We start from the raw sequence: 24,703 nt of genomic DNA on the forward strand, positions 1-24,703 counted from the left end.
CTCATGTCAGAGATTTCAGTTTAGAAGATTTAAAATATTTTGTCTGTCAGTGGTGCTCCGGCTCTTCTTCCTCCTCTCGAGCATGGTTGTGTAACTATTTCTGTGATTTCACACTACCCAACACATGATGGTGAAACGTTTGTCCTGTTAATGCTCCAACTGAAAGAGGAAGTGAATTACAGGCTCTGACCTCTGGATGTTGTCATTCTTTTGTTTTCCTCCTCAAACTGTCTGTTCAGTGGTGTTAGGTAAGCTCTGAGCTTTCTATCGCAACATGTGAACCTTCTTGATGTTCAGGTCTGACACTGCAGCTTTACAAACATTAAAGTCGTCATCTGAAGGTAATTATTTTTCAGTGCCCAAAGAATTAAAAGCAGTGAAGACAGCACAGCACTGTGATGGTTATGTTTTCTTTATCTTAAGGTTTCCATCACAGTGAGTTCAGAACAGGTGGCTTTTACACCCAAAGTGAGTCTGGATGTCAGGTAGAGGCGAGTAAACAGATGGGAGACTTTCAGGCTCTGAATGAACATTTAAATAGGTTAACAAGCTATGTCCTGACGCTTGGAGTAATCAGAAGAAGGACACTTTGTTTCAGAGATTTGATTCAAATATTTGAGGTAAGTTTTCATGATATTGAACTACACTGATCACCAGATTAGGTGAACTTGAAAGTATAATTCCAGATGACTGATTTGTTGTGTGTGGATGTGCTACAGTAACATTAGCTCTTTGTTCCTGTATGTTCTCTGGGCATTTACTGCAGGTCTTCTTTTTGCATCAGTGTGAATACTTACTGATACATATCAGTGTGAGGGACGCTAAGCTCAGTGTGAAACACAAATCATCCTCCATGAATCCTTAAAGCAACACTAAAGACCTGCTTTTAAGTATTTCAGAGATTTCCATACCTTTTATGCCTAAAATAATAATAATCACAGTGATTTTCCACGTGTGTGATTAGAATAAAGTGAAAATGTAAGCACTGAAACTACAAACAGCACACGATCACAGATGACCTGTGTGACCCCAGCTGAGATCTGAATGAACAACAAGAATCCAAAGTTTACTCAGAGTTTATTTCGTTATAAAATCATCTTGTTTTTCTGCTGAAGACGAAATGTTTGAAAGGAATAAAAAGGAAAAAGAGGATTCAATTAAACTTTAATCAGAAGGAACCAGCCAAGAAACAACAGCTGTGATATAATATTGCTTCGGTGCTGAAGTTGATCGGTACTGGTCTCTGACTGGTTCTAGACTCGTTTCTGCTGTTACTGACTGGCGGCGTTGCTGACGTCCACCTTCAGGTCCTTCGAGACGAGTCCGGAGGTGACCGGGTGCATCCCCGCTCGATGAGCCAGAAACACTCGAAGAGCTTCATCACGAAACTTCTCAAAGTTAAACACCTCCCTGAAAAAGCACAGCCACGACGATTAAAACAGCAGAAACACAGTAAGAGAATCAGTGCTACCCCTCAGCCTCCTAGCAGACACACCTCTGGTATCAATTTCAAAACCCTACATCGCCGTGTTCTCGAGTTATCCGATTAACACGATTTTCAGAAAACTTACTCTGACCTTGAGATTGAGGTCAGTCAGATTCAAACTCATCCAAGATTTTTAGTAGACACCTATGGGACCAATTTGAAGCTCGTATGTCATCTTGTTCTCGAGTTATCACACTCACAAACTTAGGTGTTCATGCCATGTCCCCAGGAGGATGACAATAATACCTCATAAGTCTTTAATGGCGGAAGGGGAAAAACGGTAAACGCACAGTAAAAACACAGAAGAAACAAAAGAACAAACAGTAAAAACAAACATGAAGGTCAGTGATGTGGAGTTCTGTTCTAGTGAAACTACTGTTGAAGTGTAAGGACCTGAAGAGTGGTCGTGTAAACTTCATCCTGCCCTGGTCGGTCGCCATCTTCAGCGCCAGTGGAACCGCTTCCTCCCACCTGGACCTGACGCACAGCCTCAGCCATCTGGAAAGAGCACAGCCAATCACCAAGAGGCTTTAAGGAGGGGAAGGTTTTGAAATGAAAGTCCCATTTAGACCTGCCGAAAGACTCACCTGAAGCGGATCTCTGCATTCATATAGGCATTGAGATCGTAAACCTCCTGCATCTTCTTCACGTGAGTCAGAGGGAGCGGATCCTGAAGGAAGGAACAGGTGAGTGAACGGAAGTGGACGGTAGGGAGTTGAAGTGGAGTATGGGGAGTTGAAGTGTGGTTACCTCTTGCAGTAGTAGTGACAGGAACTCGATGACCTGGTGGGATGACAGAGTCTTCACATCAGACTGCTTGAAGCTGTTCAGGTCCTGGTCTTTAGCCTGAACGGGACAGAGGATGAAGCTTTGAGCCTGAACATAAAATCACCCTAAAGAGTCCTCGCCAGATTCAGGTCTTACCTGGAGCCACCTCTGACTGAGAGCGTTGCAGGCGTCAGCCATAGTGGTATCGTATCTGAAACAACAGCCAATCAGGACAAAGGAATCAGATTGTTTTTAGAAATCAGAGACCAGATGGAAGTCTGAGTACTTACTGAGGTTTAACAGGAGGCATCCCAGGTGTGAACATCCAGGCGTTCCAGTCCACCTTGTTCAGGATGTCCACCTGAGACACAAAAACTCATCTCAAGGCTCCATCTTGACCTTTGAACCCACCTATCTGTTACATCTGGAGTTTCTGCCTGATCACTCTGTAAATATTTGTCTTTTCTTGTAACAATCTGACCTCTGACCAAAACCTGCCATGCTCATGTTCCTTCCCTCCAGTCACTGTAACTCTGCCTGAGTGTCCAGTTGTTCCTCACCTTGTCCTTGAAGTAGGCAAACAGGTAGTTCTTCCACTCCTCTGTGGTGACGCTGCTGTAGGCAAACCGCTGGATGTACGACTTCACAAAGCCCATGAACACCTCTGAGCAAAACAGATCAACAGGTGTGTCAGCAACTGAGCAGGAAACAGGTGAGTGTGCAGGAGTGTGCAGGTGTTACCTGGCCCTCCCAGCTGCTCCTCCAGGTGATACAGCAGAGCAAAGCCCTTCTCGTAAGGCACGGAGGAGAAGGCATCGTCAGGACTGACGTCCTGCAGGCTGGGCACCAGGTTGGTCAGAGGGTTGTTGGCTCCAAAGGTGTTCACCTGAGATATGATGAGCACAGGTGAGTGGAAGGAAAACGTGCCTCATGTCAGACTGTGATGTGACACAGGTGAAGGTGGATAATGTTTGGGTTCTGACCGAGTCCTGCAGGTCCTTCCAGCCTCCGATGGCTTTGAACTGCCTGAACTGTTCACTCTCCAAACACCTGCCGATCATCCTCTCCAGGTAGACCGTGTGACCCTCGTTCAGCCTGAAGGCACAAACATGCTGATGTCAAATAATGACGTAAAGTCGAACCCTGGATGATTTTCTTCAGCTAACCTCAGAGTGAAAATTTCCAGATAAACTAACCCCACCATGAGTTGATCCCATTTCAGAGAACCCATAAGTTCCACAAAGTGCCTGGCCCAAAGCTTCACTCTTAAAACCAACACAGTGTCTGGACACCTGAGCAAATGTGGGCCTGTTCTGCTGCATCGGGTTTTATGATTTAGAGCATGTTTCAAAACCGGTTTTAAGATTTTATCTTCTGAGGCGTCCATGGGTTCTCTACACATCTCTGCAAACATCTGAGACCCTTGAGCTGAGCTCCACCTGTTTGTTTGTTTACCAGAAATGCTCCCAGGTCTTGTTGGTCACCAGGTTTCCAGTCCAGCTGTGAGAGATCTCGTGGGCAATCACCTGTAGGACACATGCACAGTAACAGACAGGTATGGAAGGTAATTTAATTATAATGTATGATCACGTGGTGAGGTGGGAAGAGTCTTGTACTCACACCAGACAGAGATTTGTCTCCAGCCTGAAAACAGACAGGAAACAGCTGATCAGAACTAACAGTCTCATGAACACTGACACATCATGAACAACCTGATTGGCCCCCTGTTTGTACGTACCAGCAAGGTGGGCGTGGCAAAGGTCAGACACGGGTTCTCCATGCCGCCGTAGGGGAAAGATGGAGGGAGAACCAGGACGTCATACTGACCCCAAACATACGGTCCGGCCAGTTCCTCAGCCGTCTTCAGCATGGCTTCGGTCTAAAAGATACGGAACACCCGAACATCACTCCAGCTTCTGTATGTCCTGCATGTTCTACATTTTTTTGTGTTCTCATGTTGTACATGTTTGTATGTTCTATATGTTTATATGTTCTCATGTTATGTGTGTCTTCTTTCCATTGTTTGCGTGGCCTCGGTGTGGGTGTGGTTCTCACCTCGGAGAACTCAAACGCTGCTTTGTCCACAAACTCTTTCTCCGACCAGACTCTGGACCTTGGCCCGATCTCCCTGCCAACCAATCAGAGCACAGAGTAAAGTTTACCTGCTGAAGCTGATGCTGTGACATCAGAAGAGGTGAGACGATCTGTACCTGCTTTCCAGAGCTCCAGCCACGATGGCTATCAGGTAGGAGGGCATAGGCACCTGAGATCAGAGGTCAAACAGAGGACAGTCACGCCTGAGGCCTGGTGATGATGATGTCAGGTGATGAAGAGAAGAAAGAGACTCCCCCTACCGTCTGCCTGAACCTGTAGATGATCCGACCACTATCCTGAGGATCGACTTCCTGTCCATCTCTCACTGCACTCATCACCGTCACCAGGTCCTTAGGGACAGACACCTGAGGGACAGGTACCCACACACATACATACAATTACATACCTGAGAGACTGATATCAGGCTCTGGGCACTGAGGTGATGCTATGCATGTTGTTCAGGTGTTTTTTAACAATTATTAATAATTTTAATAATCAATAATATGTCAGTGGTGTTTGTTTACCTGGACAGGTGTGTGTTTACCTGAGCATAGTAGGTGTGCTTGATGGATGGGGTGTCCTGACAGGGGATCATGCTCCTGCAGTGATGAGCCTGTAAGACAGCACATAGGAAACCATGGCTGTTAGCTGTGCGTTGTGTTCAGGGGTGGTCTGTACAGAGGACGCTCTGCAGGAGACTGAGGCTTTAAACTTTACAAGGAAATGAAATCAGTGTGAAGCAGGTAGAAAACAAGAAGGGACAGGGAAGTAGTTTGTTAATTGCTGCAGTTTCACAAAGTTTCAACAGTTCACAGAAAAACCACAAAAAGTGGAACTTTTTTTCTGCTGAAGGTTTTCGTATGCAGCGATTCAGGTTCAGCAAAAAATATGTTTACAGTAAACATATTTACTGTAAACCCCAACCGGTCGCAGCAGATGGCCCCGTCCCTCCCTGAGCCTGGTTCTGCCGGAGGTTTCTTCCTGTTAAAAGGGAGTTTTTCCTTCGCACTGTCGCCAAAGTGCTTGCTCATAGGGGGTCATATGATATGATTGTTGGGGTTTTCTCTGTATTTATTATTGTGCGATCTATTGTACAATATAAAGCGCCTTGAGGCGACTTTTGTTGTGATTTGGCGCTATATAAATAAAATTGAATTGAATTGAATTGAATTAAAGTTCAGTTTTAAAACTTATTTTAACCTTTTAGAACTTAAAAAAGGTTTCAAAAGGGAAAAAAAAACAGAATTTCTCTAAATTCAAATTTAAACATTAAATTTTTAATAATTTATATTGCATATAGCTCAGGTGAGGGTAAATGGCTCACCTGGCACTGGCTGAACAGGTAGGGGTGCTTTTTCCCGGCAGTTTGCTCAGGCGTGAGCCACTGCAGCGCTGTCGCTGATGGAGACGTCTCATATGTCACCTCCACGATCACATGTTGCCCTCTGATTGGACAGCAGAGGTTAGATTTTAATTAGAAAAGACAGGCCATAAGGACAGAGAGAGAGGAGGGCGGAGTCACCTGGAGAGGTCAAATGGCAGCGTGATCTCCAATGGGGTCCCCTTGAAGCTGTGTTTGGGGCCCAGGCTGAAGCGCGCCGGCTGCCCATTGGCCGTCACCGACACCACGCTCAGGTCACTGCTGTCCAAAGTCTGTGGGACAGAAAACCCCAGTTATCGAGCTGCTGCGTCAGCACCTGAACCTGTGGATAAATATTCACCTGTCCTACCTGCACAAAGTCCACCTTACACACTCTGTCTTAAAGCTGAGCCATTCAAAGAAAACCTTATTTCACTTGTGTAGCTATCTGTCTTTAAACAATCAGACACACCTTTATGGACAGGTGAGGGTTAACCTCTTAAGCAGGGAGGAGATTGCGGAGACAGAAAGACAGAAAACCACCGGGGGCTTAATGCTACATTTACCTTTCTACAGGTGATCGTCTTGCAGCTGCAGAATCAAACCTGAGCTTTGAAAACTGTTAAAAACAAATAAGTGAAAAGTCTGCTCTCCTGCACACCCGTTTTATTAAACTTCAGTCTAGGGCTTCAGCTGACTGGTGTCACACCAAACTCCATCCAGAAAAGAGCCATTTTAAGTTTTTATGCTCTGAATACATTTACAGAACTGATTCAAAAGTTGAAATCTGACACTCACAGGTGAGAGTCACTGGTGAGGCAACAAAGCACAAGAATGACCACAGACAGTGAACTGAAGCACAGATTCCAGTAGGGGTGCAGGCTTCTGTGGAATTTAAAGAACTTAGCCTGGACACACCTGTTCTATCTGAAAGATACTCACCTGTTACAGTTTTCCCAAAACAACAGGTTAAAGTTAACGAGTTTGTTTTAATAAAGCAGTTATTAAACCCGATCAGTCCCGAAGCTCGAGGAAGTCACACGGCGTCACAATTTAAATGCGACGTGAATAAAGATCAATAAATAATTAATGCAAGTAAAAATGATTTATATCAGAGTTAGAGGTTTAAAGATCGTAAATATGTGAAGCTTCAGTTTGTGAAATCACGTTTTAAAACTTTAAAACAGTAAGGTTAGTTTATTAAAGCTGAGTGACAAACTGTTTTTATAAGTCTCTAAAAACGCCTTAGCAACGCTCGCCCCACCAGAATCCATTTAAAAACAGCTGGAATTAAGGTGCTCCCCGAGGTTAAAGTTAATCATCAGGCACACCTCAACGCTTGCACGGAGCCGGATCACAGAGGAACACCCGAGGAACCGTCAGTGTGACCCGGCTCGTTAACCCCTTCGTGCCCGCCTCTAAGCACGCACTCCCCTTAAATCCAGCTGATTTTAGCTGGACTCTGGTGAGCAGTAAAGGTTCCGTTAGATCGAGGCTAACCCCCCGCGTCCCGTTGACGTTACCAGCGTAGAGAATCGGTCCTCCAGCACCTCCACGGTCAGCGCCACCCTCCCTCTGATCACGTGCCTGTCGAAGTCCAGGTGCAGGTGCAGGTTCAGGTGCTTGGTGACGCACCTGGTGAACGAGGAGAAGGAGCACGGGTCCGACATGACGTTCAGTCCGGTTACAGCTGAGAGACTGGAGAGCCGAGCTGAGCACGGCCGGTAATCTACCGGAACACGCTGCGCACGCATCCGCGCCGGCCTTTTCACAATAAAAGTCCAAGACCGAGGCGGCGTGCCTTTGTATGTACAGTGTTAAATAAAATAAAAAAAACTGTGCAGTGTTAAATAAAAAATGTTTTTTTCCAGCTTTGTTTTGTTTTTCAATATGAATCATGTAACTTGGATGGGTTATATATACTTTCAAATATTTAAAAGTAAATCGGTATAGTGTTCAAAAAAAAGAAAAAGATTAATACTGATTGATCAACCAGTTGCACCGATTTGTACTTCGGTTACAGAAAGCAGTGATTTGTTTCTGATAAGAGATCAAACTTGTGTGGATGTATTTGTTGAGGTAACAGGCAGTAAAAATCAGTAGAAACTAGTAAAATAAATAAATAAAAGCCGGCAGCCTTGATTTGTAATTCTGCGGGGCTCCAGCAGCGGCGTGTGTGGGTTAATTCTCTCTTGTCCAGCAGGGGGAGCTCTCTCCGGTTTCTGCCCGCTGATGATGATGGAGGCTCGGATGGTGATGCGCGGAGCTGCTGCCGTTTTGGTCCGGTCGTGATGGACCCATTTGACGGTCCCGGTTCTGCCCGACACGAGGAGCAGGAGGAGGCGGGGTGCGCGGAAAGCCGCAGCCGGTGGGCCCGCTTCTCCTCCTGGTTGGAGTGCGCGTGCGTCGTTACGTTCGACTTGGAGCTCGGACAAGCCATTGAGGTACGTTAGCTTGGCATCGCTACCATAGCTAGTGATCGATATGTTGATTGATCAAAGAATTGATCGGACCTCCGATCATTGATGATCGGAGCCCCCCCGCCCCCCGGAATTCTTTGTTCACATGTGACCTGTGGAGAAACGCACCTGAACAGGTAAACACTAACCAGGCTGAAAACATTCTCGTCTCTTCAGCTTTCCTTCAATCAGCGTACAACCTGTATCGCGTTAAAATCTGACCGCTCAGTGTTCAGTTTATTGTGGAGGTAAATAAAGATGAATTCTGTGTTTAAATGTGAATACTTTATGTAAAGGACAGGTGGCAATGACTGAAACACTGAACGTCCGGTTTATTGTAAATGGAGGAGACAGTTAAGAATGCCGTGGAAGGCAGCAGAAGTAAAATCAGCAGGATTCTGAGTTTGGTGGTGGGACTCAAGGAGTTGTATCTGTGGATTAAAGACCGCTATGTTGGCCTAGAACAGGGGTCTGCAACCTTTAACACCCAAAGAGCCACTTGGACCCCGTTTCCACGCAAAAAACAAACAAACACTGGGAGCCGCAAATACTTTTTGAAGTCTAAAATGAAGATAACACTGTATATATTGTTTTTTACCTTTGTGCTTTGTGCGAACAACTAAAGTAAGTAAGTAAAGTTTATTTATTAAGCGCTTTTCACAGACAGGCAGTCACAAAGCGCTGTACTCAAATATTAAAATAAATAATACTGTAACGATGGTTAAATGTTATTTTACAGTGACATGTTGGTTATCTCTGCACACTGTTGTTATTTCTTTAAGATACATGTTTGGTTGTGCTGCAGGAAGGGGAGGGGGGTCTGTGTGGTTGTGTGTGACTGTGCGGGGCTGAAGTGAGGTGTTGTATGAGAGCACTCTCCCGGAGTTAACGGCCTGTTTGCCTGTCACCGAATAAACGGACAAACTGAGACCAAAACGTCTGGTTCTTGAGAACGTTACAATACAATCAATAGACATTATACACAATGTAAAAGATCAAATGTAAATAATGTAAAGGATATAAAATACGTAGATCAACAAAAGGCTTGTTTGAACAGAAAGGTTTTTAACTGCTTTTTAAAAGAATCCACAGAGCAACTAAGGTGTGTTGCTTATGTAATCCATGAAGTGCTACAGAGAAAATTACATTTTATTTATGTAATTAACACATTTTGAACTCTTAAAGAAATATAACAAAAGGAAAGACGCCCAGCTGAACTAAATGATCCATGTAGCAAACAAAAACTCTTGTGAGCCGCCTCCCTTTTCAGGTCAAGGCTTTTGGAGCCTTGACCTTACTTTTAAAAAGTAATTGGAAAAAAAGCACTATGCTGCTAAAAAAGAAAAAAAAAAGAAAAAAAATAGATATTTGCAAAATTCTGCCTAAATATCTATTTTACCTTGTTAATGTGTGTGGCGGGGCGTGGTCTGCAGTGCCGCTGCATGGGAGTCGGACGCACCTGAGCGGCACCCGCAACCGCGCCTCGCCGCCTTAAAGTCTGTGCTCTTTCTGCTGTTGTGTTGTCGGGCTGTGAGCTGAAAAGCTACAGCCGACTTTATGCGTACGGCAACCGTGTGTGAAAAGCGGTCAATAAAGAGATGCTGAAAAGCATGTTCATGCAAACATCGTCGGGTCTGCCGTGATATGTTTACAATGAGACTTCTGGTCCCAAACCTCGGCGCACAGCGTCTGCAAATCGGGGCTTTCATCTTTACGCAGGACTGTAAGCTGTCATCTGTGAGGCGGGAGCGGTGTTTGTTTTTAACATAGTTCACGGTAGAGAACAGCTGCCGACATAATGTGGATCCGAAGATCCATAATTGGCCTATCTGGGGTTGAAAGTCTCGATAAATGCACGGCGTTTCGGCGGGTACACCGGCTTCTGCCAGTGTGACGCTTATTTTGAGCGATGAAAAAAATAATAAGATATAATTTTATTTTTATATTTCAATATCACAATAATCTTCCAATTTAGAACTACAAGTACAAAAAAAAAAAAAAAAAAAAAAAAAAAAAAAAAAAAAGAGCTAAACACAAATAAAATGCACTTAAGCGAAATACTTCTTCTGCAAAATAAGGACTAAAGAGCCGCGGGTTGCCGACCCCTGGCCTAGAAGCACCAATCCGTCTTTAAAAAACTCAGTTTTCTCATTATTAAAATTAAATTTAATACATTTGAATTAAACTATGGTTTTTCGTTTGGGGTTTGGTTTGAGTTTGTAAGATATCTGCAGACCTGATGTAGAAAACTCCATTTCAAATATTATAGACTCTATACTTTTTGTGCAACTGCTCATCAGAGGATTGTGGTAAAGGACGACATGCAAGTTAAATTAATCCTCTCTTGCTATCGATTCTCTTGATTCTCTTGCTATCTCAGATCGGAAAAACTTAAAATCATCGGCATTTTCAGCAGATTCTGAAATGTTTTCTGCTGTGTTTACTTTCAGCTGGTTTATCCTCAAGATGTGAAGCTGACAGAGAAAGAGGTAAATATCTTCAGCTTCCTGATCACCTGTAAGTGGTGTTGATTACACTTTCACTGATTCTGTTTCGTGTTGACAGAAAACCAGCATCTGCTACCTGTCCTTCCCTGACTCGTACTCAGGTAAGCTGAGGTAATGCTAATTAGTACTGCAGGTGTCAGAGGTTGGAGGTCAGAGGTCATGTGGGCTGTCTGTTATTTCCCAGGGTGCCTTGGGGACACTCAGTTTAGCTTCCGCTTCCGTCAGTCGGTCGGTCGCCGAACATCGAGGCTCAGAGACGACCTTTACAACCGTGACGCTCCCGTCACACTGCAGGTGAGACTCACCTGGTTCCTGAATGGCTGATTGCTTTAGCCTCACAGGTGCGTAACATTTCTGTTCTGTCTGTCAGAGAGAAACGGCGCATTTCTTTGGTTACGTCTACTTCAGACAAGTGAAGGACGTCTCTGTGAAGAGGGGCTACTTCCAGAAGGTCACCAAACACATCTGTGTTTACCTGTCTTCACCTGCTCACATGTGCTCATGATGGTGATAGTCATGTGACTCTATGTTTCAGTCCCTGGTGCTGGTGTCCAGGTTACCATACACTCACCTGTTCCACTCGCTGATGCAGACCATTGCACCTGAGTTCTTTGAGAAGCATGAGCCCTGCCTTGAAGCAGGTGATGACATCATGCTTGGATCATACGTGGGAGCCAATCAGGTTTCAGAATGGTCCTTAACGTGTTTTTTTCCTCTGCCCATCCCTGTAGTTTGTAACGAGATCGACCAGTGGCCTTCACCTGTACCTGGGCAGACCCTCAACCTGCCTGTAATGGGCGTTATCTTACAGGTGAGGAGAGAAGTGGCCTGGCTCACAGGTGACAGAGGGGTTGTGGTTTACAGGTGTTTGTGTCTCACATGTTTCAGGTGAGGATTCCTTCTAAATTCGACAAACCTGGGGAAGTCCCAGCGACAGACGGCTAAAGAGGTGAGATCTTGTTGCTTTGATCTTGTTAATAATGTTTATTCTTCTTGTTGTTGTTAATAGTTTTTTGTATGCGTGCTCAGAACCTGCTGCCGGCGCCGACCCTCCTGCCCACCATCCACGAGCTGGACCTGTTTAAGTCAGTGCTCGTTAAGGTCTTCTATGTTTCTCAGGTGTAGGTGTGCTCTGATTGGTCAGTCTCAGTCTCACCTGTGTCCTCCTCAGGTGTTTCCAGTCCGTTCTAATCCACCTGCAGATGCTCTGGGAACTTGCCTTGCTCGGGGAGCCGCTTGTCATCATGGCTCCATCTCCCACCATTTCTTCGGAAACAGTCCTGGCTATCATCACTGATCACTTAATCTGATGATCAGTGAACTACACTGATCACCAGATTAGGTGAACTTAAAAGTATAATTCCAGATGACTGATTTGTTGTGTGTGGATGTGCTACAGTAACATTAGCTCTTTGTTCCTGTATGTTCTCTGGGCATTTACTGCAGGTCTTCTTTTTGCATCAGTGTGAATACTTACTGATACATATCAGTGTGAGGGACGCTAAGCTCAGTGTGAAACACAAATCATCCTCCATGAATCCTTAAAGCAACACTAAAGACCTGCTTTTAAGTATTTCAGAGATTTCCATACCTTTTATGCCTAAAATAATAATAATAATCACAGTGATTTTCCACGTGTGTGATTAGAATAAAGTGAAAATGTAAGCACTGAAACTACAAACAGCACACGATCACAGATGACCTGTGTGACCCCAGCTGAGATCTGAATGAACAACAAGAATCCAAAGTTTACTCAGAGTTTATTTCGTTATAAAATCATCTTGTTTTTCTGCTGAAGACGAAATGTTTGAAAGGAATAAAAAGGAAAAAGAGGATTCAATTAAACTTTAATCAGAAGGAACCAGCCAAGAAACAACAGCTGTGATATAATATTGCTTCAGTGCTGAAGTTGATCGATACTGGTCTCTGACTGGTTCTGGACTCGTTTCTGCTGTTACTGACTGGCGGCGTTGCTGACGTCCACCTTCAGGTCCTTCGAGACGAGTCCGGAGGTGACCGGTGCATCCCCGCCGATGAGCCAGAAACACTCGAAGAGCTTCATCACGAAACTTCTCAAAGTTAAACACCTCCTGAAAAAGCACAGCCACGACGATTAAAACAGCAGAAACACAGTAAGAGAATCAGTGCTACCCCTCAGCCTCCTAGCAGACACACCTCTGGTATCAATTTCAAAACCCTACATCGCCGTGTTCTCAAGTTATCCGATTAACACGATTTTCAGAAAACTTACTCTGACCTTGAGATTGAGGTCAGTCAGATTCAAACTCATCCAAGATTTTTAGTAGACACCTATGGGACCAATTTGAAGCTCGTATGTCATCTTGTTCTCGAGTTATCACACTCACAAACTTAGGTGTTCATGCCATGTCCCCGGAGGATGACAATAATACCTCATAAGTCTTTAATGGCGGAAGGGGAAAACGGTAAACGCACAGTAAAAAACACAGAAGAAACAAAAGAACAAACAGTAAAAACAAACATGAAGGTCAGTGATGTGGAGTTCTGTTCTAGTGAAACTACTGTTGAAGTGTAAGGACCTGAAGAGTGGTCGTGTAAACTTCATCCTGCCCTGGTCGGTCGCCATCTTCAGCGCCAGTGGAACCGCTTCCTCCCACCTGGACCTGACGCACAGCCTCAGCCATCTGGAAAGAGCACAGCCAATCACCAAGAGGCTTTAAGGAGGGGAAGGTTTTGAAATGAAAGTCCCATTTAGACCTGCCGAAAGACTCACCTGAAGCGGATCTCTGCATTCATATAGGCATTGAGATCGTAAACCTCCTGCATCTTCTTCACGTGAGTCAGAGGGAGCGGATCCTGAAGGAAGGAACAGGTGAGTGAACGGAAGTGGACGGTAGGGAGTTGAAGTGGAGTATGGGGAGTTGAAGTGTGGTTACCTCTTGCAGTAGTAGTGACAGGAACTCGATGACCTGGTGGGATGACAGAGTCTTCACATCAGACTGCTTGAAGCTGTTCAGGTCCTGGTCTTTAGCCTGAACGGGGACAGAGGATGAAGCTTTGAGCCTGAACATAAAATCACCCTAAAGAGTCCTCGCCAGATTCAGGTCTTACCTGGAGCCACCTCTGACTGAGAGCGTTGCAGGTGTCAGCCATAGTGGTATCGTATCTGAAACAACAGCCAATCAGGACAAAGGAATCAGATTGCTTTTAGAAATCAGAGACCAGATGGAAGTCTGAGTACTTACTGAGGTTTAACAGGAGGCATCCCAGGTGTGAACATCCAGGCGTTCCAGTCCACCTTGTTCAGGATGTCCACCTGAGACACAAAAACTCATCTCAAGGCTCCATCTTGACCTTTGAACCCACCTATCTGTCACATCTGGAGTTTCTGCCTGATCACTCTGTAAATATTTGTCTTTTCTTGTAACAATCTGACCTCTGACCAAAACCTGCCATGCTCATGTTCCTTCCCTCCAGTCACTGTAACTCTGCCTGAGTGTCCAGTTGTTCCTCACCTTGTCCTTGAAGTAGGCAAACAGGTAGTTCTTCCACTCCTCTGTGGTGACGCTGCTGTAGGCAAACCGCTGGATGTACGACTTCACAAAGCCCATGAACACCTCTGAGCAAAACAGATCAACAGGTGTGTCAGCAACTGAGCAGGAAACAGGTGAGTGTGCAGGAGTGTGCAGGTGTTACCTGGCCCTCCCAGCTGCTCCTCCAGGTGATACAGCAGAGCAAAGCCCTTCTCGTACGGCACGGAGGACAAGGCATCGTCATGACTGACGTCCTGCAGGCTGAGCACCAGGTTGGTCAGAGGGTTGTTGGCTCCAAAGGTGTTCACCTGAGATATGATGAGCACAGGTGAGTGGAAGGAAAACGTGCCACATGTCAGACTGTGAATGTGACACAGGTGAAGGTGGATAATGTTTGGGTTCTCACTGAGTCCTGCAGGTCCTTCCAGCCTCCGATGGCTTGGAACTGCCTGAACTGTTCACTCTCCAAACACCTGCCGATCATCCTCTCCAGGTAGACCGTGTGACCCTCGTTCAGCCTGAAGGCACAAACATGCTGATGTCAAATAATGATGTAATAATAAGCATCCTGTTGGAGCGGACAGTTGATAGTGGAAAATGCAATGTCTGGTTGCCTAGGTAACCCATTATAGTACTTCCCACCACTTTATGTGTCAATCAGCTGTAACCTGTCTGAATTTTTCCTTGTGAAAACCAAAGTAAATCAAAGATTTTCAAAAGGACGGTCTCAGCGAGCTATCGGGTCAGCAGTGGGGACGGGTCAGCCGATACGTTGCATCACCTGACCCTCAAACGCTGGTATTTCTTAATGATTTCTGCCTTTGTGAAGTCGAACCCTGGATGATTTTCTTCAGCTAACCTCAGAGTGAAAATTTCCAGATAAACTAACCCCACCATGAGTTGATCCCATTTCAGAGAACCCATAAGTTCCACAAAGTGCCTGGCCCAAAGCTTCACTCTTAAAACCAACACAGTGTCTGGACACCTGAGCAAATGTGGGCCTGTTCTGCTGCATCGGGTTTTATGATTTAGAGCATGTTTCAAAACCGGTTTTAAGATTTTATCTTCTGAGGCACCCATGGGTTCTCTACACATCTCTGCAAACATCTGAGACCCTTGAGCTGAGCTCCACCTGTTTGTTTGTTTACCAGAAATGCTCCCAGGTCTTGTTGGTCACCAGGTTTCCAGTCCAGCTGTGAGCGATCTCGTGGGCAATCACCTGTAGGACACATGCACAGTAACAGACAGGTATGGAAGGTAATTTAATTATAATGTATGATCACGTGGTGAGGTGGGAAGAGTCTTGTACTCACACCAGACAGAGATTTGTCTCCAGCCTGAAAACAGACAGGAAACAGCTGATCAGAACTAACAGTCTCATGAACACTGACACATCATGAACAACCTGATTGGCCCCCTGTTTGTACGTACCAGCAAGGTGGGCGTGGCAAAGGTCAGACACGGGTTCTCCATGCCGCCGTAGGGGAAAGATGGAGGGAGAACCAGGATGTCATACTGACCCCAAACATACGGTCCGGCCAGTTCCTCAGCCGTCTTCAGCATGGCTTCGGTCTAAAAGATACGGAACACCCGAACATCACTCCAGCTTCTGTATGTCCTGCATGTTCTACATTTTTTTGTGTTCTCATGTTGTACATGTTTGTATGTTTATATGTTTATATGTTTATATGTTCTCATGTTATGTGTGTCTTCTTTCCATTGTTTGCGTTGCCTCAGTGTGGGTGTGGTTCTCACCTCGGAGAACTCAAACGCTGCTTTGTCCACAAACTCTTTCTCCGACCAGACTCTGGACCTTGGCCCGATCTCCCTGCCAACCAATCAGAGCACAGAGTAAAGTTTACCTGCTGAAGCTGATGCTGTGACATCAGAAGAGGTGAGACGATCTGTACCTGCTTTCCAGAGCTCCAGCCACAATGGCTATCAGGTAGGAGGGCATAGGCACCTGAGATCAGAGGTCAAACAGAGGACAGTCACGCCTGAGACCTGGTGATGATGATGTCAGGTGATGAAGAGAAGAAAGAGACTCCCCCTACCGTCTGCCTGAACCTGTAGATGATCCGACCACTATCCTGAGGATCGACTTCCTGTCCATCTCTCACTGCACTCATCACCGCCACCAGGTCCTTAGGGACAGACACCTGAGGGACAGGTACCCACACACATACATACAATTACATACCTGAGAGACTGATATCAGGCTCTGGGCACTGAGGTGATGCTATGCATGTTGTTCAGGTGTTTTTTTAACAATTATTAATAATTTTAATAATCAATAATATGTCAGTGGTGTTTGTTTACCTGGACAGGTGTGTGTTTACCTGAGCATAGTAGGTGTGCTTGATGGATGGGGTGTCCTGACAGGGGATCATGCTCCTGCAGTGATGAGCCTGTAAGACAGCACATAGGGAACCATGGCTGTTAGCTGCGCGTTGTGTTCAGGGGTGGTCTGTACAGAGGACGCTCTGCAGGAGACTGAGGCTTTAAACTTTACAAGGAAATGAAATCAGTGTGAAGCAGGTAGAAAACAAGAAGGGACAGGGAAGTAGTTTGTTAATTGCTGCAGTTTCACAAAGTTTCAACAGTTCACAGCAAAACCACAAAAAGTGGAGCTGAAGGTTTTCGTATGCAGCGATTCAGGTTCAGCAAAAAATATGTTTACAGTAAAGTTCAGTTTTAAAACTTATTTTAACCTTTTATAACTTAAAAAAGGTTTCAAAAGGGAAAAAAACCTAGAATTTCTCTAAATTCAAATTTAAACATTAAATTTTTAATAATTTATATTGCATATAGCTCAGGTGAGGGTAAATGGCTCACCTGGCACTGGCTGAACAGGTAGGGGTGCTTTTTCCCGGCAGTTTGCTCAGGCGTGAGCCACTGCAGCGCTGTCGCTGATGGAGACGTCTCATATGTCACCTCCACGATCACATGTTGCCCTCTGATTGGACAGCAGAGGTTAGATTTTAATTAGAAAAGACAGGCCATAAGGACAGAGAGAGGAGGCGGAGTCACCTGGAGAGGTCAAATGGCAGCGTGATCTCCAATGGGGTCCCCTTGAAGCTGTGTTTGGGGCCCAGGCTGAAGCGCGCCGGCTGCCCATTGGCCGTCACCGACACCACGCTCAGGTCACTGCTGTCCAAAGTCTATGGGACAGAAAACCCCAGTTATCGAGCTGCTGCGTCAGCACCTGAACCTGCTGATAAATATTCACCTGTCCTACCTGCACAAAGTCCACCTTACACACTCTGTCTTAAAGCTGAGCCATTCAAAGAAAACCTTATTTCACTTGTGTAGCTATCTGTCTTTAAACAATCAGACACACCTTTATGGACAGGTGAGGGTTAACCTCTTAAGCAGGGAGGAGATTGCGGAGACAGAAAGACAGAAAACCACCGGGGGCTTAATGCTACATTTACCTTTCTACAGGTGATCGTCTTGCAGCTGCAGAATCAAACCTGAGCTTTGAAAACTGTTAAAAACAAATAAGTGAAAAGTCTGCTCTCCTGCACACCTGTTTTATTAAACTTCAGTCTAGGGCTTCAGCTGACTGGTGTCACACCAAACTCCATCCAGAAAAGAGCCATTTTAAGTTTTTATGCTCTGAATATATTTACAGAACTGATTCAAAAGTTGAAATCTGACACTCACAGGTGAGAGTCACTGGTGAGGTAACAAAGCACAAGAATGACCACAGACAGTGAACTGAAGCACAGATTCCAGTAGGGGTGCAGGCTTCTGTAGAATTTAAAGAACTTAGCCTGGACACACCTGTTCTATCTGAAAGATACTCACCTGTTACAGTTTTCCCAAAACAACAGGTTAAAGTTAACGAGTTTGTTTTAATAAAGCAGTTATTAAACCCGATCAGTCCCGAAGCTCGAGGAAGTCACACAGCGTCACAATTTAAATGCGACGTGAATAAAGATCAATAAATAATTAATGCAAGTAAAAATGATTTATATCAGAGTTAGAGGTTTAAAGATCGTAAATATGTGAAGCTTCAGTTTGTGAAATCACGTTTTAAAACTTTAAAACAGTAAGGTTAGTTTATTAAAGCTGAGTGACAAACTGTTTTTATAAGTCTCTAAAAACTCCTTAGCAATGCTCGCCCCACCAGAATCCATTTAAAAACAGCTGGAATTAAGGTGCTCCCCGAGGTTAAGGTTAATCATCAGGCACACCTCAACGCTTGCACGGAGCCGGATCACAGAGGAACACCCGAGGAACCGTCAGTGTGACCCGGCTCGTTAACCCCTTCGTGCCCGCCTCTAAGCACGCACTCCCCTTACATCCAGCTGATTTTAGCTGGACTCTGGTGAGCACTAAAGGTTCCGTTAGATCGAGGCTAACCCCCCGCGTCCCGTTGACGTTACCAGCGTAGAGAATCGGTCCTCCAGCGCCTCCACGGTCAGCGCCACCCTCCCTCTGATCACGTGCCTGTCGAAGTCCAGGTGCAGGTGCAGGTTCAGGTGCTTGGTGACGCACCTGGTGAACGAGGAGAAGGAACACGAGTCCGACATGACGTTCAGTCCGGTTACAGCTGAGAGACTGGAGAGCCGAGCTGAGCACGGCCGGTAATCTACCGGAACACGCTGCGCACGCATCCGCGCCGGCCTTTTCACAATAAAAGTCCAAGACCGAGGCGGCGTGCCTTTGTATGTACAGTGTTAAACAAAACAAAAAAACTGCAGTGTTAAATAAAAAATGTTTTTTTCCAGCTTTGTTTTGTTTTTCAATATGAATCATGTAACTTGGATGGGTTATATATACTTTCAAATATTTAAAAGTAAATCGGTATAGTGTTCAAAAAAAAGAAAAAGATTAATACTGATTGATCAACCAGTTGCACCGATTTGTACTTCGGTTACAGAAAGCAGTGATTTGTTTCTGATAAGAGATCAAACTTGTGTGGATGTATTTGTTGAGGTAACAGGCAGTAAAAATCAGTAGAAACTAGTAAAATAAATAAATAAAAGCCGGCAGCCTTGATTTGTAATTCCGCGGGGCTCCAGCAGCGGCGTGTGTGGGTTAATTCTCTCTTGTCCAGCAGGGGGAGCTCTCTCCGGTTTCTGCCCGCTGATGATGATGGAGGCTCGGATGGTGATGCGCGGAGCTGCTGCCGTTTTGGTCCGGTCGTGATGGACCCATTTGACGGTCCCGGTTCTCCCCGACACGAGGAGCAGGAGGAGGCGGGGTGCGCGGAAAGCCGGAGCCGGTGGGCCCGCTTCTCCTCCTGGTTGGAGTGCGCGTGCGTCGTTACGTTCGACTTGGAGCTCGGACAAGCCATTGAGGTACGTTAGCTTGGCATCGCTACCATAGCTAGTGATCGATATGTTGATTGATCAAAGAATTGATCGGACCTCCGATCATTGATGATCGGAGCCCTCCCCCCCCCCCGAATTCTTTGTTCACATGTGACCTGTGGAGAAACGCACCGGAACAGGTAAACACTAACCAGGCTGAAAACATTCTCGTCTCTTAAGCTTTCCTTCAATCAGCGTACAACCTGTATCGCGTTAAAATCTGACCGCTCAGTGTTCAGTTTATTGTGGAGGTAAATAAAGATGAATTCTGTGTTTAAATGTGAATACTTTATGTAAAGGACAGGTGGCAATGACTGAAACACTGAACGTCCGGTTTATTGTAAATGGAGGAGACAGTTAAGGATCCGTGGAAGGCAGCAGAAGTAAAATCAGCAGGATTCTGAGTTTGGTGGTGGGACTCAAGGAGTTGTATCTGTGGATTAAAGACCGCTATGTTGGCCAAGAAGCACCAATCCTTGTTTAAAAAAACTCATAGTTTTCTCATTATTAAAATTAAATTTAATACATTTGAATTAAACTATGTTTTTTTGTTTGGGGTTTGGTTTGAGTTTGTAAGATATCTGCAAACCTGATGTAGAAAACTCCATTTCAAATATTATAGACTCTATACTTTTTGTGCAACTGCTCATCAGAGGATTGTGGGTAACAAAGGACGACATGCAAGTTAAATTAATCCTCTCTTGCTATCGATTCTCTTGATTCTCTTGCTATCTCAGATCAGAAAAACTTAAAATCATCGGCATTTTCAGCAGATTCTGAAATGTTTTCTCCTGTGTTTACTTTCAGCTGGTTTATCCTCAAGATGTGAAGCTGACAGAGAAAGAGGTAAATATCTTCAGCTTCCTGATCACCTGTAAGTGGTGTTGATTACACTTTCACTGATTCTGTTTCGTGTTGACAGAAAACCAGCATCTGCTACCTGTCCTTCCCTGACTCGTACTCAGGTAAGCTGAGGTAATGCTAATTAGTACTGCAGGTGTCAGAGGTTGGAGGTCAGAGGTCATGTGGGCTGTCTGTTATTTCCCAGGGTGCCTTGGGGACACTCAGTTTAGCTTCCGCTTCCGTCAGTCGGTCGGTCGCCGAACATCGAGGCTCAGAGACGACCTTTACAACCGTGACGCTCCCGTCACACTGCAGGTGAGACTCACCTGGTTCCTGAATGGCTGATTGCTTTAGCCTCACAGGTGCGTAACATTTCTGTTCTGTCTGTCAGAGAGAAACGGCGCATTTCTTCGGTTACGTCTACTTCAGACAAGTGAAGGACGTCTCTGTGAAGAGGGGCTACTTCCAGAAGGTCACCAAACACATCTGTGTTTACCTGTCTTCACCTGCTCACATGTGCTCATGATGGTGATAGTCATGTGACTCTATGTTTCAGTCCCTGGTGCTGGTGTCCAGGTTACCATACACTCACCTGTTCCACTCGCTGATGCAGACCATTGCACCTGAGTTCTTTGAGAAGCATGAGCCCTGCCTTGAAGCAGGTGATGACATCATGCTTGGATCATACGTGGGAGCCAATCAGGTTTCAGAATGGTCCTTAACGTGTTTTTCCTCTGCCCATCCCTGTAGTTTGTAACGAGATCGACCAGTGGCCTTCACCTGTACCTGGGCAGACCCTCAACCTGCCTGTAATGGGCGTTATCTTACAGGTGAGGAGAGAAGTGGCCTGGCTCACAGGTGACAGAGGGGTTGTGGTTTACAGGTGTTTGTGTGTCTCATGTTTCAGGTGAGGATTCCTTCTAAATTCGACAAACCTGGGGGAAGTCCTGTGCGACAGACGGCTAAAGAGGTGAGATCTTGTTGCTTTGATCTTGTTAATAATGTTTATTCTTCTTGTTGTTGTTAATAAAGTTTTTTGTATGCGTGCTCAGAACCTGCTGCTGGCGCCGACCCTCCTGCCCACCATCCACGAGCTGGACCTGTTTAAGTCAGTGCTCGTTAAGGTCTTCTATGTTTCTCAGGTGTAGGTGTGCTCTGATTGGTCAGTCTCAGTCTCACCTGTGTCCTCCTCAGGTGTTTCCAGTCCGTTCTAATCCACCTGCAGATGCTCTGGGAACTTGCCTTGCTCGGGGAGCCGCTTGTCATCATGGCTCCATCTCCCACCATTTCTTCGGAAACAGTCCTGGCTATCATCAGGTAACTGAGGGGTCACAACAAGCCCCCAGCATCCAATCAGAGTATGGTGTTTCTGTTGTTACCGTGATAACGGTGTCTGTCCACAGCTCCATCAGCCCTCTGAAGTTCTGCTGCGACTTCCGACCCTATTTCACCATCCATGACAGCGAGTTCAGGGAGTACACCACCAGGACGCAGGCGCCGTGAGTCATGCTCACCTTGAGCCTGAACATACATGTGCTGTAAACACACCCCTAGGACACTTAAAGCCTAAGTTTAGGAAAGCGGTCGACAGATGTTTCATTCTCACGTGTGATTACCTGTTTCTTCTTCTGTTGTTCAGACCAAGCGTCGTGCTGGGCGTCACCAACCCGTTCTTCATCAAGACGTTTCAGAGCTGGCCTCACATCGTCCGGCTGGGAGAGGTCAAGATGGCAGGTACGCCACGCATGCGTGTTCACTGTGAGCTTCCTGTCCGCGTGAAGTGCCATGGTTGTCAGGCGTGTGCTGTTCAGGTCGTCTTCGCCGTTCTTGTTGTGACCTTTTCACTCACGTATGCGTCCTGTCTCTGATGTCTTCCAGGTGATTTACCGAAGCAGGTGAAGGTGAAGAAACTTTCTAAGCTGAAAACGCTTGACACCAAACCAGGTAAGCCGGTGGGGGCATGTTTGTACCTGAGCTCAGGTAGATGTCTGTCATGCTGAAGGTTTGTTTTGGCAGGAATCTACACGGCTTACAAGACGTTTCTGCACAAGGACAAGATCCTGATCAAGAGGCTGCTGAAGGTGAGCACACCTGAGCACACCACACACTCAGGTAATACAGAGTGTCTCTGACGGACTGTTTACCTGCAGGGGATCCAGAGGAAGCGGCCGTCAGAGGTGCAGAGCGCCATCCTGAGGCGACACCTGTTGGAGCTCACGCAGAGTTTCATTATCCCCCTGGTAAGCAGTTGCGCAATCAGCTCGCACATGATGTCAGCATAACTTGTCCAGTCACAGAGCAGTTCTCAGTAAGCAGCGTGTTTTGTCTAATAGGAACGCTACATGGCGAGTCTGATGCCCCTGCAGAGATCCGTTACGCCCTGGAAGGTAAACGGGAAATGTGGTGGTGATGAGGTCACAGTGCTGTCATGTGTTACACGTTTCCTGTGTTTCTGTTCAGACTCCGCCTCAGATCCGCCCCTTCAGTCAGGACGAGTTCCTGTCCACATTGGACCATGCGGGCCCGCAGCTCACCTCTCTGCTTAGAGGTGATTGGATAGGACTGTACAGGTGAGCCTCACGGGTGTGAGTGATCCAGGTGTTTTCTGTCTTCCTGTCTTTAAGTTTCTACTTCCTGTTTCCATCTCAGGAAGTTCTTCAGGTCTCCGAACTTTGACGGCTGGTACCGTCACCGCCACCGAGAGATGACACAGAAGCTCGAGAGTCTCCACCTGGAGGTCATCTGCGATGCGGTAAATTATCTGAGCGAAAATGCTGGACCATCAGCCAGCTGTGCAGCCCCTAATCCAGGTGTGTCCTCTGCAGGACCTGCTGGGATGGACCAAAGACAAGTCTGAGGTGGAGGTTGTGGATCTGATTCTGAAGCTCAGAGAGAAGCTGGTGAGTTCCAACAGGAAGTTTGTTAGCGAGGAAAAAAGTTTCAGGTAAAAGGGTGTTACAGGTAAAAAGCTTAGGATAAAAATTCATTTGAAGAAGTAAAACTTACAACTGCAGGTGAAAAAGATTTTAGTTACCTGAGAGTTAAATCAAAAGTGAGATAGTTTGATAGTTTGAAGCTGGACATGACAATGCGTTCACTGACCATGGACGCTGAGGCATTCACTAACACTGGGACGTCTGCCTGTAATAAAAGTTCATGTTTGGGGTAAAATCCATCATATTTGTGATGGAGATGATGCTGTCCTGGGCTGCAGAGGAGATTGGGGAAAAATATTTTCTGGTTTCTTGTTTTAAAGATTAGAGATGAAACTTTGTTGTGAAAATGAAGCTATGATAATAATTCAGGATCATAATCCGGGTTTAATCCAAAGTGAGGTGGTGTTCTGCAACTAGGATCGTTTGCTTCTTCTTTGTTGGTTTCATGTCAAAAGTCTAGTTTTTGAGGACAGGAAGTGTGTGTGGCTTTTCAGATTAAAGCTCGGCGTCAGCAGCTGCAGCTCAGAGATGGTGTGATGGACAAACTCGACTCTTTCATTACCTCCATCATCAGCTCGCTGCCTGCTGACCTGCAGAGTGTGCTTGGCACAGGCGCGTCACCATGACGACAGCTAACCCCAACATCCAGGACTCACGCTTGTGTTCATCAGCATCTTCACACTCCGCAGAAAAACCAACATCGGCTCAAATCTTCAGTTTTTGGAATATTTAACTTTATTTAAACTTTATTACCTGTCCCCATCAAGCTGCTGCTCTGATGTTTTCCTTTCTCTGACGGTGGAATCAGGCTGTTTGCGTTTCACAGAAGTGGTATTTTTCTATCATCTCCACAAACTGAATGTAACACTAAGAATGAAGCTCCACTTTGTTTGTTTGTAAACCTTTATTTTGAAATTAAAGTCTGATCACTTCCTGTCCTTGTTTTATTCTAATCTCCTTGAGGATTCCGACTGAACGGAAAGGCTTTAAATTCCTCTCATGTCATGGTGAAGTGTAATTTCTTGTGGTCTGATGACGTCATCATAAACCTTTGCTCTTCATACTGCTGCTCTTTCATGCTTCAGACTTGCTTCAGTTTCAGACCTCGAATCAGACCTCAAAGAATCAGAGGTTTCCTCTGATTCTTTGTTTCTCTTTCCTTATTTATTTTATATAAAAATAATTAAGGCTCCACATCTGAACGTCTGAGTGAAGATCAGTGCAAACACATTTATGAACATTTCTGACTTTGTTCTGTGCACCTGAATGCAGCGTTTGCAGATGTGGACAGATGTTAGAGAAGCTCAGTGGTGAAGTATTTGATCAGTGTGACGTGTGTATGTCTGTCAGAACTGTGAAATAAAACAAAGCTTCAGGCTTCAAAAACACCTGGCTCACCTGTAATCTGACATGGGTG

At 45.5% G+C, this 24,703-nt stretch overlaps 4 protein-coding genes across 6 annotated transcripts; 2 read left to right on the forward strand and 2 right to left on the reverse strand.

Moving 5' to 3' along the window:
• Positions 1-1,060: 1,060 nt before the first annotated feature.
• LOC116313772 (leukotriene A-4 hydrolase) lies at positions 1,061-7,483 on the reverse strand. The gene is made up of 19 exons (XM_031731563.2): positions 7,232-7,483; positions 5,871-6,001; positions 5,673-5,793; positions 4,893-4,961; positions 4,609-4,713; positions 4,465-4,517; positions 4,310-4,382; positions 3,993-4,133; positions 3,875-3,898; positions 3,710-3,780; positions 3,238-3,349; positions 2,996-3,140; positions 2,815-2,918; positions 2,545-2,615; positions 2,411-2,465; positions 2,237-2,332; positions 2,074-2,156; positions 1,880-1,984; positions 1,061-1,410 (listed from the first exon to the last, which is right to left on the reverse strand). The coding sequence occupies exons 1-19, from the start codon at positions 7,460-7,462 to the stop codon at positions 1,272-1,274; spliced, it is 1,929 nt and encodes a 642-aa protein (XP_031587423.2). The 5' UTR covers positions 7,463-7,483; the 3' UTR covers positions 1,061-1,271.
• Positions 7,484-7,633: 150 nt separating this feature from the next.
• Positions 7,634-11,984, forward strand: LOC120434003 (protein DENND6B-like). The gene is made up of 11 exons (XM_039601352.1): positions 7,634-7,787; positions 7,909-8,152; positions 10,618-10,656; positions 10,733-10,775; positions 10,859-10,968; positions 11,045-11,125; positions 11,210-11,315; positions 11,406-11,485; positions 11,563-11,598; positions 11,704-11,759; positions 11,846-11,984. The coding sequence occupies exons 1-11, from the start codon at positions 7,774-7,776 to the stop codon at positions 11,982-11,984; spliced, it is 948 nt and encodes a 315-aa protein (XP_039457286.1). The 5' UTR covers positions 7,634-7,773.
• A 433-nt stretch (positions 11,985-12,417) lies between these two features.
• LOC120434004 (leukotriene A-4 hydrolase-like) lies at positions 12,418-18,823 on the reverse strand. The gene is given in 20 exon segments (XM_039601353.1): positions 12,418-12,713; positions 12,715-12,764; positions 13,118-13,337; positions 13,427-13,509; positions 13,590-13,685; positions 13,765-13,819; positions 13,899-13,969; positions 14,169-14,272; positions 14,350-14,494; positions 14,593-14,704; positions 15,335-15,405; positions 15,500-15,523; positions 15,618-15,758; positions 15,942-16,014; positions 16,097-16,149; positions 16,241-16,345; positions 16,526-16,594; positions 17,022-17,142; positions 17,217-17,347; positions 18,578-18,823. Coding segments are annotated over 20 exon segments (2,040 nt in total). The 5' UTR covers positions 18,809-18,823; the 3' UTR covers positions 12,418-12,628.
• On the forward strand, positions 16,254-24,220 carry LOC116313771 (DENN/MADD domain containing 6B). 3 transcript variants are annotated; one of them, XM_031731562.2, is made up of 21 exons: positions 16,254-16,356; positions 19,255-19,495; positions 20,315-20,353; positions 20,430-20,472; positions 20,556-20,665; positions 20,742-20,822; positions 20,907-21,012; positions 21,101-21,180; positions 21,258-21,320; positions 21,403-21,458; positions 21,545-21,667; positions 21,754-21,849; positions 21,990-22,084; positions 22,229-22,294; positions 22,367-22,431; positions 22,501-22,590; positions 22,684-22,737; positions 22,811-22,920; positions 23,000-23,102; positions 23,176-23,250; positions 23,781-24,220. In XM_031731562.2, the coding sequence occupies exons 2-21, from the start codon at positions 19,343-19,345 to the stop codon at positions 23,910-23,912; spliced, it is 1,740 nt and encodes a 579-aa protein (XP_031587422.2). In that variant the 5' UTR covers positions 16,254-16,356; positions 19,255-19,342; the 3' UTR covers positions 23,913-24,220. The 3 variants fall into 3 exon arrangements, with proteins under 3 accessions (XP_031587422.2, XP_039456835.1, XP_039456834.1); XM_039600901.1 differs by having other exon boundaries at positions 16,288-16,356; positions 19,252-19,495; XM_039600900.1 differs by lacking the exon at positions 16,254-16,356 and adding an exon at positions 19,102-19,130 and having other exon boundaries at positions 19,252-19,495.
• The last annotated feature ends 483 nt before the right edge of the window (positions 24,221-24,703 follow it).

The sequence above is a fragment of the Oreochromis aureus genome, linkage group 17 (genome assembly GCF_013358895.1).
Source record: "Oreochromis aureus strain Israel breed Guangdong linkage group 17, ZZ_aureus, whole genome shotgun sequence".
NCBI lineage: Eukaryota > Metazoa > Chordata > Actinopteri > Cichliformes > Cichlidae > Oreochromis > Oreochromis aureus.

What these genes read in the sequence shown, in the direction of transcription:
- LOC116313771 (XM_039600900.1), top strand. An exon ending in ACAGTCCTGGCTATCATCAG is followed by an intron (nt 21,668 to 21,753) that starts GTAACTGAGGGG and finishes GTCTGTCCACAG; the next exon opens with CTCCATCAGCCCTCTGAAGT. An exon ending in GATTGGATAGGACTGTACAG is followed by an intron (nt 22,921 to 22,999) that starts GTGAGCCTCACG and finishes TTTCCATCTCAG; the next exon opens with GAAGTTCTTCAGGTCTCCGA.
- LOC116313772 (XM_031731563.2), bottom strand. Translation starts at nt 7,462, where the DNA reads ATGCGTGCGCAGCGTGTTCCGGTAGATTACCGGCCGTGCTCAGCTCGG. An exon ending in ACCTGTTCAGCCAGTGCCAG is followed by an intron (nt 4,962 to 5,672) that starts GTGAGCCATTTA and finishes GCTGTCTTACAG; the next exon opens with GCTCATCACTGCAGGAGCAT. An exon ending in TGTCACTACTACTGCAAGAG is followed by an intron (nt 2,157 to 2,236) that starts GTAACCACACTT and finishes TCCTTCCTTCAG; the next exon opens with GATCCGCTCCCTCTGACTCA.
- LOC120434003 (XM_039601352.1), top strand. An exon ending in CTTCCCTGACTCGTACTCAG is followed by an intron (nt 10,776 to 10,858) that starts GTAAGCTGAGGT and finishes GTTATTTCCCAG; the next exon opens with GGTGCCTTGGGGACACTCAG. An exon ending in TAATGGGCGTTATCTTACAG is followed by an intron (nt 11,486 to 11,562) that starts GTGAGGAGAGAA and finishes CACATGTTTCAG; the next exon opens with GTGAGGATTCCTTCTAAATT.